The sequence below is a fragment of the Chiloscyllium plagiosum genome, unplaced genomic scaffold (assembly GCF_037043375.1).
Source record: "Chiloscyllium plagiosum isolate Xiang-an unplaced genomic scaffold, Cpla_swu_hap1 HiC_scaffold_3, whole genome shotgun sequence".
NCBI lineage: Eukaryota > Metazoa > Chordata > Chondrichthyes > Orectolobiformes > Hemiscylliidae > Chiloscyllium > Chiloscyllium plagiosum.
The window spans coordinates 108,934,328-108,948,620 of NW_028270141.1; the positions used below are offsets into that span (position 1 = coordinate 108,934,328).

At 39.2% G+C, this 14,293-nt stretch overlaps 1 protein-coding gene across 2 annotated transcripts in view; it reads right to left on the reverse strand.

Moving 5' to 3' along the window:
* Positions 1-9,694: 9,694 nt before the first annotated feature.
* ttk (ttk protein kinase) overlaps positions 9,695-14,293 on the reverse strand; it is a 46,659-nt gene continuing 42,060 nt past the window's right edge. For both annotated transcript variants that reach the window (XM_043686959.2, XM_043686958.2), the window contains exon 22: positions 9,695-11,237. In XM_043686959.2, coding sequence (XP_043542894.2) covers positions 11,160-11,237 — 78 coding nt within the window. In that variant the 3' untranslated portion in view covers positions 9,695-11,159. The remainder of the gene's footprint in view (positions 11,238-14,293) is intronic.

Sequence of the window (14,293 nt, forward strand, 5' to 3'; positions counted from 1 at the left end):
GCCATACTGTCAGTTTTTGCACAACCTTTTACAGAGAAACCTCAATATCAAATGATGGCTTACCTAGCACTCCGTGATTTTACACTTTACTGTGATTGATCAGCATGGTCATCATCACATACAAACTTTCAGTTAATGGAGAGCTTTCTGTATCGAATTTCAGTTAATCACAGCTATCATTCTAGTAGTTTTGCTATTCTTCCAATAAGACAGCCTCAACACAGCTGACATTTCATATCATGCCAATTTGATTCATTGGAATACCAGTGGGTATGACTGACCCATTTCAGTTTATGTACAATGGTGAATCTCAGGATGGAGATGGAGAAAAATCAGAAATGGAAATGCCATTGAACATCAAGGGAAGATTATTAGAGATGATCATTGCATGGCATGTATGCTACTTGTCACCCCAAAGTTTGCTGGATTCGAAGACAGATTGTTTCAGTTTCTAAAGAGTTATGGATAATAATTGCACTTCATCATTCTGACCTTAGAAGGAAAGAAGTTGGTGAAGCATCTGATGACATTTAGGCCTAGGACACTCCCCCTGAGGAGCTCCTGTAGATATCCTGGAGCTGAGATGATTAACCTCATACAATCTCTGGGCCAGGTACAAATCCAACAAATGGAAAGATTTTCCCCAAATCCCATTAACTGAAGTTTTGCTTGGGCTCCTCGATGCCACACTTCGTCAAATGCTGCTTTAATGTCAACAGCAGTCACTCTCACCTTACCTCTGGAATTCATTTTTGTAACAAGGCTGTAATGAAGTTGGGTGCTGAGCAACCTTGGCAAAACTAAGTTGAGCAAATCATTATCAAGTAGGTGCCACTTGAGAACACTGCAAATAACATCTGCCATCAATCTTCTAAAAATTAAGAACAGACTAATTGGAAAGTAATATTATGAGGTTAGGTGGCCTGGTTGGATTTATCCTACTGTTTGCAAAGGGCAAATCTACTTAATTCTTCACATTGCTGGGTAGATACCAGTGTTATAAATGTATTGGAACAGCTTGGCTAGGGAATTTAAAATTCTGTGGTTCTCTTTAACTTTAATTGAGAGATTGAAAGCCCAAACTAAAGCTTACCAGTCCCAATTAGTTATAAGACCATTAAAAAGTAGTTTGCAGTCTAGTCACGTTGGGATGCCAGTTGTAATACTTGTTGACTGAGCACAGGTCTGTTGTTCTGCTGACTGAAGTTTTTTATGGCTTTGATCTTCTTTGTGCACCAAACCATTAAAACTTTGGCTTTATTAACCTTGCTAGCCACTAGCCTCTGTGCATGATCAAATGCATCCTGAACTGTAATTGTTTCTTTGTTCATGAATAGTTTGTGGTCAATCCTTGGCCAATTTCGAATTGGTTTCTCTACAAGTAATAGTGATCTTATTGATATCACTTCTAAATGTTTCATTCTTTCACATGTGAAATCATTCTTCTACGATCATTCCCCTTTTTATAGGTCAACACTGTTATTTAGTTCTGTAGAAATTTATCATAAGATAGCATTATTGAACATGTACTTAACTAGAATATTTTGAGTTACCCAGTGATTAGCTATCACCAACTGTCTCAAATTAATTTCTAGACGTTTCGTTACCTTACTGGATAACATCTTCAGTGGGCCTCAGGTGAAGCAATGCTGAAAATTCCTGCTTTCTATTTATGTTTGGGTTTCTTTGGGTTGGTGATGTGATTTCCTGTGGTGAAGTCACTTCCTGTTCCTTTTCTCAGGGGGTGATAGATGGGGTCTAACTCGATGTGTTTGTTGGTGGTGTTCCGGTTGAAATGCTATGCTTCTAGGAATTCTCGTGTGTGTATTTGTTTGGCTGGTCCTAGGATGGATGTGTTGTCCCAGTCGAAGTGGTGTCCTTTCTCATCCGTATTAAGCTAATGTACCAGGATACATGAATACCAACAAGCCACAAAAAGACATGACCCTGTCTCACTAGTATCCTCACATCCTACCACCCCCTGAGAAAAGGAACCGGAAGTGACTTCACCACAGGAAATAACACCACCACAGGAAATGACATCACCAATCCAAAGAAACCCAAATATATAAATAGAAAGCAGGAATTTTCAGCATTGCTTCGCCTGAGGCCCACTGAAGATGTTACCTAGTAAGGTAATGAAACATCTGGAAATGAACCTTGCAGCTCAGCAAGCAAACCTACATCCAAAACCTCAAGTTGAGCTACAAATCTTCTCAAAACTCGCTGTTGCAAATTAACTAAGAAAATGAAAACAAATGGCTCTATGGTTAGCACTGCTGCTTCACAGCACCAAGGACCCAGGTTCGATTCCAGCCTCAGGCAACTGTCTGCGTGGATCTTGCACATTCTCCTTGCATCTGCATGCATTTCCTCCCATAGTCTAAAAATGTGCAGGTCAGATGACTTGCCCATAGTGTTAGGTGCATTAGTCAGAGGGAAATGGTTCTGGGTGAGTTACTCTTCAGAAGTTCGGTGTGGACTTGTTGGGCCAAAGGATCTGTTTCTACACTGTAGGGAATCTAATCTAATCTAAAAACTACTACACCTATATGTATATACACAGACCCATTACTTATTTTGTCACAAAACCAATTCATTTTAAAACATAGTTGTGTTTGAGTTAAAACTGTATGCACTTCAAAAAACATTAATACGTGTTGGTGAAAAGTGTACATTAGCTTAAACCATAAAACAACAATAACATATTATTTTGGGCCATATGGTTTCTTCCTCACAGGAATGGTTTTACAACTAAACATTTAACAGAATACAAGTAGGAACATATAACCAGAAGGATGCCATTTAGGCCCTCAAGCCTGTTCCACCATTCAATGAGGTTATGACTGACTTGTGACCTGAAACCATATACCTGCCTTTGGCCCATATCTCTTAATATCTCATACTTTGCATAATAAAAACTTAACTTTGATTTAAAATTTACAACTGTTCTAGCATCCACTATACTGTGTTGTAGAAATGCTTCCAAACATCTCTCCTGAACAGTCTAGTCTGAACTCAGACTATGCCCACTAGTTCTCAAGTCCCCAACAAATGGAAATAATATATCTTACCTGTCTTTTCCTGTCACCCCTTAACATTCGAAATTCTAGAGAAAATGGGTCTAATTTGTGTAATCGCTTCTCATTATTTAACCTTTGAAGTCCAGGGATCATTCTTGTGAACTAACATTGCATTCCCTTCAAGTCCAATATATCCTTCCTCAGGTGTGGTGCCCAGATCTGTTCATAGTACTCCAAGTGAATTCTAACGCGTGTTTTGTATAGTTGCAGAAAAACCCGTGTTCTTGTATGCCAGTGCTATAGATATAATGGTCAGTATTCCATTAGCCTTCTTAATTTTTTGCACCTGTTTGTAGCATTTTAAAGATTTATTCACCTGAATTCCCAAGTCTCTTTGGAAATCCACTGTATTTAACTTTATACCATCTAGAAAATATCCTGAACTATCCTTCTTCAGTCCATAATCTCACACTTGTTTTCATTTAACTCGATCTGCCATAGTTTTGCCCATTCACTTAGTCTATAAATATCCCTCTCTAATTTTATGCAGTCATCTACAGTCTATAATGTCATCAAGTGTGGATATGTGACTTTCTATCATTTATCCAAGTCACTAGTAAATAATATGAATAATTGAGGTCCTAATGCATCCTTGTGGGACACCACTGGCCACATCCTGCTTATTTGAGTACTTACCCATTATCCCTATGTTCTGTCACCTGCCACTCCACCAATTGTTAGTACTTTGCTCTTACTTCTGTGGGCTTCAACCTTTGTTATGTAGGATTTTATATCAAACTTTATCAAATACCTTCTGAAAGTTCACAACATTATAAACATTCCCCTGTCCACTGCCTGAGTTACTGTTTAAACAATTCAATGAGATTCGTCAGCATGGCCTGTGATGAATTTATGTCAGCTATCCCTGATTAATTTAAAATTTTCAAGGTGTTTAGTTACCCCATCCTTGATCATGGACTCCAATAATTTCCCCACCACAGATGTTAGGCTAACTGGTGTGTAATTCCCGAGTTTTCCTCTTTCACCCTTAAAAAGCAGAGTGATGAGCAACTTTCCAATCCAGAGGGACAACTTCTGTGTGGAGAGAGCTCTCAAAGGTTATGATTAAGTATATACAATGTGCTCTCCTAGTTCCTTTACCTCTCCAGTGCCTGTTCATCATCTACAAGGCACACTTTGAGAGCGTGATGGAATACTTTTCCACATGTGCGGATGGGTGCATTTCCAGCAACACTCAAGAACTCAGCATCATTCAGAACAAAACAATCTACTCGATTGGCATGCTGTTCATCATCACATTCAACATTCACTACTGTCAACAATGAAAAAGAGGAGTTGCATTCTTCCAGAAGAGGGTACAGCAGGTGAAAGTACAATAGGTTGCATCTCAACTGCCCATTACTTTCAAAATAGTTTTAGTTTTAGTAAATGGAATAAAAAAGCAAAATTCAATGAAACAGCAATCATATATGCTTTACTTAAAACATTGAAGAAAATATCTGATTGCAAGAGATTCATGGACAGATGCATGTGTTGGACAACAAATATTTTAGGGGCAGCAACTGACGTTCCTCAACAAGGTGCACTGCAGTAATTCACCAAAGTCCCTCCAATCAACATCTTATAAATCTACAACCCCTATGATCTAAAAGGACAAGAGCAGCAGATGCATGGGAATAACACCACCTTCCAATTCTCTTCCAAACCACATACCATCTTGACTTGGAATAATATCACTGTTGTTGGGTCAAACTTATTTCTAACAGCAATGTGAATCTCATTACACCTCAAGGACTGCAGCTGTTTAAAAAAGCAAGGCTCCATCACCTTCTGGAGGCCAGCTGGGTTTAGGTAATAAATGGTGGCTTAACTAACAACACCTACAAATTTAAAAAACAATATAAACTTCAGTGGACCAAATGACAAAAGCTCCTTCCACAGAAGCTCCTAAATCTAAAATTTTGACAACCTAGAAAGAGGATTACAGCAAATATATTGGAACATCACCAACTGTAAATTCTAAGGTGCACCATCATGTAATCATTACATGATTAAAAAAGTTAATGAGGAGATTCAAGATGGCGGTCACCCAGCAGGTCTGAGTCTGGAGTGCTCTGCCTAAGATTCGGGCAAAGTGGGGCACCTGCCTTCACCACACCCTTTAAATCATTTAAAATAGCTTTTGTCTAGCATAGATAGTCATTTTACATCAAACTTGGACAGTTTGGTGTTGTTTTAAAATGACTAAGGGCAAACATTCCTGCAGTTCAAAACAGGCAGGGGCCCCTCCCCCACCCCCTCCCACAGCAGCAGGGACCCTCCCCCACCCCCCTTCCACAGCAGCAGGGACCCTCCCCCAACCCCTCCAGCAGCAGCAGGGACGTCCGCGGCCACCTCAGAGGACTTACCTGCAGAGGCGAGCCTGATCTCCGGGATCAACAAGATGCAGGAGAGGATCGACGCCTTCATTGAAGAGTCCAGGTCCAGGTGAGAGTCGTTCTCGGTTGTGCTGCAGAAGCATGACTGAGAATTCGAAAAACTTGAACAGCACGTCAGGGGGTCGGAGCAACAGACCACAGCCTCGGAGACTGCTGCTGAGTCGTCTGTGGGTCGGGTATGGGCTTTCGAGCAGCGAATCTGGACCTTGGAGGAGCATATCAACGACCTCGACAATCGGGGCCATCAAAAAAAGATTCGATTGCTGGGTCTTCCCGAACGGGAAGAGGAAGGCCGGCTTGTAGACTTTCTGGAGCAATGGCTCCCACAAATATTAAAGTTGGAGTTGGGACTGGGCCATGGTGTGGGTGGAGTGGGCCCACAGGGTTGCTGTACATGGGCCCAGGTTGGACCAGCGCCCCTGCCCGGTTCTATTCCAACTCCGATGTTATAGAGAAAAACAACTGCTCCTGGAAGCCTCCAGAGTCCTGGGGAAAGATCCCCAGGCCATGATGCACAAGGGTTCCAGGATAATGTTATTTCAGAACTTCTCTCCAGACATGATCTGCAAGAGGAGGGCATTCGATGAGGCGAAAAGGCGTCTAAGAGACCTAAATATCCAATACTCCATGCGCTACCTGCCAACGCTGCACTGCAGCCATGAAGGATCTGTATATAACTTTGGATCACCGAAAAAAGCTATTGTTTACCCTTTTTTCCTTCTTCATCTCTTTTCCATTATCTTTCCCTGGGGGTGGGGGAGCATGGGGGAGCTTATTCCTTACTGTATCTTTGGTTTCTTTTTTACAGGTCGTGTGGATTATTCGATTTGTGTGGGAGGGGGGGCTTGTTTTGTTCTACCTCTCTTTAGAGTGGGATTTTCTTCTTTTGCCATTTTACTTAGTTACTTAATACTTGCTGGGATTGTAACTTTGTAGTTTTATATATTTATATTTTGTATTATGCTTGCTAAAAGCACCTAGGTGTTGGTGTTGGGGGGTGGGAGTCACTCACTTTTAACTTTGGTTTTATAGAATACTTGAATTTGTCTACTCCATTGTATAACGCCTGGGCCGAGGGCGGGGCACTAGTTAGGAGAGGTTATGGTAGGGTTATTGACAGGTAGTCACGTCCTCTGGGAGCAAGGGGGAAAAGTCTCCTTTCAAACGTGTATTTTTTTTTACTTGGGAATAGTTTTTAATTGTATTGGTGTAAATGTTTTAAAGGATTTTTGCATTTGTGAATTTTCCATGGTCTTTATTCAAGGTGTTTTGGGTCGGGTTCTTCCTCCTGGGGGGTCTCGGGCTTGACTGGATGATTATGGCTAGCCATTCGCTTAGGTGGTGCACCTAGAATGTCAAGGGGAGTAATTCACCAATCAAAAGGAAGGAGATATTATCAAACCTCAAAAAAGAATGGGTTGATATAGTTCTCTTACAGGAGACACATCTACTTGACAAAGACCACTTAAAGCTACAACAGGGTGGATTTGATCAGGCTTTTTTCTCATCTTTCAGTTCAAAAAGTAGGGGAGTAGTCATTCTCATTCAGAAGAATCTTCCTTTCCAGATCTTGAGCCAGATAAAAGATGAGTCTGGACAGTATATACTGATCAAAGCCCTAATATATGGAGAGGAATATGGAATTTTGAAGCTTTATTGCCCCCCCGTGCACCCCTTTAAATTTGTACCAGAAGCGTTCTCTAAGTTGATGACTTTTGGGATCCGCCATACAATTATAGGAGGAGTTTTTAAACTGGATTATGGACCCAGGAACAGATAGGATACCGAAGAGTACTATGGGTATATCTCTGAGATCTCGACAACTGGCAGATCTGAATAAGGAGCGAGGGCTAGATGATGTGCCTTCACCCCCAGGGTAGAGACTTTACTTTCTACTCTAACCCACACAAGTGACATAGCAGGATTGATATGTTTTTTGCTCCTTCGACCCTTTTGAATTCCATATTTTCTTGCAAAATAGGTAATATAGCTATTTCTGATCATGCTGCAGTATATATGGAAGTCAAGACTAGGGACGATAGGATAGGCCCTCGACATTGGCGTATGGATCCTTTCTTATTGAAGGAAAGCAAATTTATAAAATATTTTTCTCAGGAATTCAAAACCTTATTGGAAATTAATTCAGGTACGGTCAGTAACCTGTCGACGATGTGGGAGATCATTAAGGCTTATGCGCGAGGTTTGGTCATCTCATATTCTGCGACTCTGAAACAACAAAAGGGAGAACAACAGTGCCTGCTCAAGGCTCGCTTGAAGGCAGCTGAGACAGCGTATGTTAATAGGCCCTCTATTACTCAGCTACAAAGGATCACAGCCCTTAGGGCAGCCTTGAATACCGTACTTACCCAAACAGCAAAGAGGAAAATATTATTCGCAAAGCAGAGATTATATGAATATGGCGACAAGCCCGGCAGATACTTAGCGTATCTTGCTAATGAAAAAAAATGCTCAAGTTATCACGTCCATTAGGGAAAGTGCTGGTACACTGATTTCTGATTGTAAAAAGAGCATACAGCCTTTAGAAAGTTCTATTTTGAACTGTATAAATTGCAGGACTGTGAGGATAGAACTAAGAAGATGGAGTCCTTCTTTAAGAACTTGGCATTTTCCGGCTTAACCTCAGAGCAGGTATCGATCTTGAATGCCCCCCCCCCCCCCCAACAACTCAGGAAGTACTCAACGCAATTAGACAGCTTCAGAGTGGCAAAATACCTGGACCAGACAGATTCCAAATTGTTTTATAAAGAATTATTGGGGAACTGGCTGGGCCACTTAAAGACATATATAATTACATGACCCTCACATAGTCAGGGCTGCCACCTGTCTTCATTGCAGGCAAATATATGTCTCATTCTTAAAAAAGGAAAGGCCCCAGAAGATTGCTCATCATATCGACCAACATCCTTGCTAAATGTGGATTTTAAACTTCTTTCTAAAATGTTAGCATTAAGATTAGAGAGGGTCTTATCATACATCATAAAAGAGGACCAGACGGGGTTTATTAAGGGCCGCAGATCAACTAATAATATTAGAAGGGTCTTAAACATGATACAAGCCTGTCAACAGGGAAGAATACCGGAGTTAGTTGTCTCCTTGGATGCAGAGAAGGCATTTGATCGTGTAGAATGGTCATATCTTTTTTATACACTGGAAAGGTTCGGTGTCAGAGAGGTATTTTCTAAATGGGTCTCAGTATTATACAATGACCCCAAAACAGCTGTGATCACCAATGGTTTAGGTTCAGATAGCTGCAGTGTTGGTAGGAGCTGTCATCAGGGATGTCCTTTTTCACCATTACTATTCACATTAGTAATCGAACCATTAGCAGAAGCTATACGAACTGACCCTAACATAGCGGTTCCTAGGGTTGGTTCGGGAAACATAAAATCACTCTCTATGCAGATGATGTCCTCCTTTTCTTAAGTGATCCTTAGATATCTGTGCCCCGCCTAATTCAAGTGGTCAATCTATTTAGTATGTTCTCAGGCTTGACAGAGATCTTGGGTAAGGAGATTAGATTGAATCCAGCGTCTCTACTCTTGGGCTTGCACAGGAGGAAACTATTTTCAATTCTCTCCTTTTGTGCAAGGAAAGATATCTTAGTGAATTGGGCAGCTGAAGGCCCTCCAGGACTTTAGAACTGGCACAGTTAATCATGGAATATATGCCCCTTGACTTCCTCTCAAATATGGTGCACCAAAAACTATTGTACTATTGTATAAAACTATTGTATACAATATTGTATAAAATATGACAGCCCTTTTTGAACTATATCGACACGGATATTTCGGCCATGTTTTCCAGGGTTTTTGGCTGGCTGTGGTAATGGTTCTGGCTGGTCCATAGACCCCCGGGAGGAGGAAACCGGTATAAATACGGGTGTAATCATGACCTGATGTAAATCCATTTTGAACATGGACTTAGTTATTTAATTATTCTGTTGTTTATCGCTAGTAATGTATGATATCCTATTTTATGTTTTGGTTGTTTGTAGGATAGATCATTAGTTAGTTGGGTTTTCTCTTTTTGTTTTTGTTATTATTATTAATTTATTTTCTTTTTACTTATTTATTTAATTTTATATTGGTGTTTATATTGTGTATTACTTTTGTAAAACAAATTTTTAAAAGTTTCTTTTCAATAAAAATATCTATTAAATAAAGCTAATTTGGTGAAAAACCTGAATTGAAAAGGAAGACTATAGCAAGTTTTATTCACCATTATTTAAACAACATGTTTCAAGTGAGCAATAAACAATATATGAAACTACATATAATCTATTCAATAATTACCATATAGTTTCTGATGTTAACTGATATGTTTAGTGTGTGAGCATGAATGGGTTATATTTTTTACAAAAGTACTTTTCACACTATAACATTGTCGTAACTTAAACCTTAGAATTTCACAAATTGTCAGTCAACTTCAACTTTCCCTCAGTTAAAGCAAGACAACTAGATTTACATTTGAATACTCTTTTCCCCTCCTCTCAATAAAAGGTATCCGTTTGAACATATTATCGAACAAACTCAAATTCTTCAATGACCAACTCATGTTTTTCATAGTTTTTGTACAAATCTCGAATTTGAGAGGGGAGAAAATACAATCAGGTATATCTATTAGAGGAACAAACAAATATTACCCTATCCAGATATTTGTGGTGAATTAACCACAGGCTACTATTTCGGGTGAAGAATAGTGTATTTTCTGACAGGATATTTTTATTTGCATTTACAAATTAGGCCTTACATGTTCATGACAATTACAATCGGATGATTATATCTTATTGCCTTTAACAGACAAGAGTATTTGTATACTTAGACCAAGTTTTATGTCTGCTTCAGTTCAAAATATTCTACGTGATCAAGATGATGTATATGCAGGTAGCTGGGTGATGCAATACATTGCCCTACCAATAAGGCTAAGCATAAAGGTTCTCTGCAAAAGATAAGGAAACCTTGAGCTTGACACCTCAAAATTTTAATTGAATAATCAATTAAATACAAATTTAAGGCTTTAACGTTTAAAAAAATAAAAGGGGCAGAATAGGTTAAACTCTTCCTTTTGACCTTCGATACCCATGTTTGATTTCAACCTGAAAAGGGTCAGAGTAAAAATCTTTGAATACAAGCTGACAACAAATTAATTTAAATGGTCTCCATTTAGCTCATAGGTCTAGATAATGTAGGGGAAGACAGCGAGAAAGATTTGACAATCTCACACACCAATAAATGATAAAGCTAAATGCAGAAAGATCAGACTGTACAATGTTGGCCAGTCTTCCAAGCTTGGCTAAATTTAGAGGCAGCTATGGTTTGCCTCTAACCTCTGAACATGACATGAAGAAAAATATTGTTATCTCACAATGAGGAAACCTTTACTCTTTAAAAACAGTCCCAAGTTCTTAGGGCAAACCTCTTTTTGTAAATCAGTAGAACATTACTGCTATTGGTTGGATGGCAAGATGACATGATACTACACAGGATGCATGTTATAAACACAGATAAGAGCACAGACATCCACAAGACAATTTTCAAATAATTAAATTGGTTTTCCATCTCTCTAAGTCAAAGAGACATTGTCCACTCCCATTCCTTGGTGTCCGCGATTCTCTGCCTTGATTCACAGGTTTCAGACGAATGTATCATTATATTTGTTATACATTGTGCTGGGATGACTTTCTAAAAGCAGACATATCGAGATCATGGCCATTGTTGCACTGCTCCCACAAAGTCTACAAAAAGTTGGGAAAAGGTTAGGATGCTATAGCATTGCTATTTTGACACTTAAAACCATGAAATCTTAGTTGTGTTGATATATTGTACAAAATAAACCTTACCTTTTCAACAAATAAAGGAGAATAGAAATGTAGTTTGAGTAAACAGGCAGCCCAAATTGTTTGCTGCACTTCGATAAAGTGTTAACTTTAAAGTAAACAAATTACTCCATGCAGAAGCATCGATAATTCTAATGCAACTATACCACTTAATTACTTTATTTAAAAAGTATTGTTCTGAACAAAAGAAACATGATCAGTATTTAAGAAACCATTTCTACCAATCCACAAGACAACCCCATTACTGTATTGAGCTTTACTTTTGACAATGAGCACTGTAACATGAAATACACTGTAAAATCAGATCATGGCCTTAGTTAGGAGTTTAAAAAAAAAATCCTAGCAACCATTAGTTAAATATACTGGTTTGTGCACTGACTTGTGGAACATAATAAACATTCAAGACTATTATCAATTAATATTTCAGTTAAAGCAAATTTAGCAGACAAGAAATTTCAGTCAATTACAGTACTCCAAAATACCACCAGCTATGGCACATTGTACAAAAAATATTTTTTGGCACAAACAGAAACCAAATAATTTTAAGATACACTAAAACATCTCTATAAACAGAAATCTGTACAACAGATAAATTTCCTTAGCTTAGTTCAGCTGTTAGCGAAAGTGAAAAGGTTATGAATTGTGACTCTCCTCAGAATTTAAGCATATAATCTACAGTGTGGTACAGTAGTAATGTTCCCCTATCTCTGAGCCTGGAAGCCTATATCCAAATCCCACCTGCTCCAGAAGTGTATAATAACATCTCTGAGCAGGTTGATTAGGAAGAACTTCCAACTTACAAACACCTGTACTTTTGAGTCGGATTCCATGTGGGGTGTAATTTTAAAGATCCGAAATACAAACATTTCCTATACTTATGAATGGCTCCTTTATATTGTCCTGCATTGTGTTCTGATTCACGTACAAATTGTTTTGTGAATGAACTTGAGAATGCAACCCATTCACAATTCAGGGACTGTCTGTATCTATAATCTGCAGGCTTAGGGCTTTTGTGGCATAGCAGTAATGTCTCTACCTCTTGGCTAAATGGCCCGGGTTCAAGTCCCACCTATTCTAGAGGTGTGCCAAAACTGCACACAATATTCCAGGTGTGGTCTCACTAATGCCCTATATAATTGCAGTAAGTCATTCCTGCTCCTCGCACACATGGGACACCAATTTCTCACTGACCCCACGCCAACCTTTTCCAATTCAGATAATAATCTGTTTGCCTGTTTTTGCTACCAAAGTGGATGATCGCATTTATCCACATTATACTGCTTCTGCCACATATTTGCCCACTTGCTTGTTCAACTCACAGTGAAGCTTCTCCGCTGCCTCCTGATAGCAAAACCTCCCACCCTATGTGTCACCTGCTAATTTGGAGATATGATGATATGCAGTTTCCACATCTAAATCATTCATATATATTATGAATAGCTGGAGTTCAAACACTGATCCCTGCAGTAGCCCACCAGTCACTGCCACCCACTCAGAAAAAGGCCCATTTATTCCTATTGAGTTTCTTGACTGTTCTCAATCCATTGCAGAGACACAATCTGCAAACTAGGTACTTTAATTTCACACGTGAATCTCTTACACGGAACCTTGTTGAAAGGCAATTTATTTACCACAAAATTCCAAGACTCTGACCTTTTATTGTAGCCACAGTATTATGTGGCAGGTCTAGTTCAGGTCCTAAGTTTCTGATCAATGGTGGCAGGAGATTCAGTCATTGCAATACTGTTAAGTGTCTCAGGAAGACAAGTTAGAATCTCTACTGTTAAGGGGGCTATACACCGCTCATACAAGTGGGCTCATCATTCATAGAATTTCTGATCTGTTACTAAGCCACCTTTACATCTTGATTTTCTGAACATAGGGCAGCTCTCGCTATATTGTATTAATACAACATAGCCATCCTCCCACTTTTTCATAGTTTCCTGTCCTTTCTAAATGCCCTGTACCTTTCAATATTCAGGTCCAAATTGATATCATCTAGTAGTTATATTTCTGTAGATGCTATCAGATATCTATTTGTACGACTAGTTCATCACTGTTTTCCAATACAGTGCAATCCAATACAGAGCCTTTCATTTAGTCTTTTGTATGCTGATAAGTTTTTTTTTTAAGCTTTCCTTCTTGCACTCATCAGTTGATTAACAAGAATGATGAAGTCACACACAAAAGGGAAAACAATTAAATAACACGTGGTATGATAGCACTGATTGGTCGGCAAGTGGCTTCTGATTAATCAAGGCATTGCCAAAAGGTACTGCATCCATTAATACCGATTGACAGTTAACTGCCAGTCTTTGTTCAAGTTATAAAACTGGGCAAGTTAACTAATTGCTAGGGTATTGCCTTGAGAAATGACCAGCAAATATCTGAGACAAAAACAGAAATTGCTGGAACATCTCACCACATCTGGCAGCAACCGTAGAGAGAAAGTGTCAACATTTCAGGTCCAGTGACCGTCCTTCAGAACACAGCAAACGTCTGTCATTTGTTGAGTTCAAGCAGGTGCAAAAAACAAACAGGACCTAAATATTAACATACATAGCTTCCAGCAACTGCAAATATGCGCCATATCAAGCCCACATAGTAATCTAAATTGTTTGAGTGTAATTCTTTGTACATGCACTTGTATTAATGCGATATCTAATCTTATCTGATGATTTATTCTTAGAATTGTACTCGCTATTCCATCATGTCAGAGTGACCTTATAGAGGTTTATAAAATCACGAAGAGCACGGATAGGATGAATAGACAAGGTGTTTTCCCTGGGGTGGGGGGAGTCCAGAATTAGAGAGCATAGGTTTAGGGTGAGAGGGGAAAGATGTAAAAGAGATTTAAGGGGCAACGTTTTCACGCAGAGAGAGTGGTGTGTGTATAGACTGAGCTGCCAGAGCTGGTACAATTACAACATTTAAAAGGCATCGGGATGGGTATA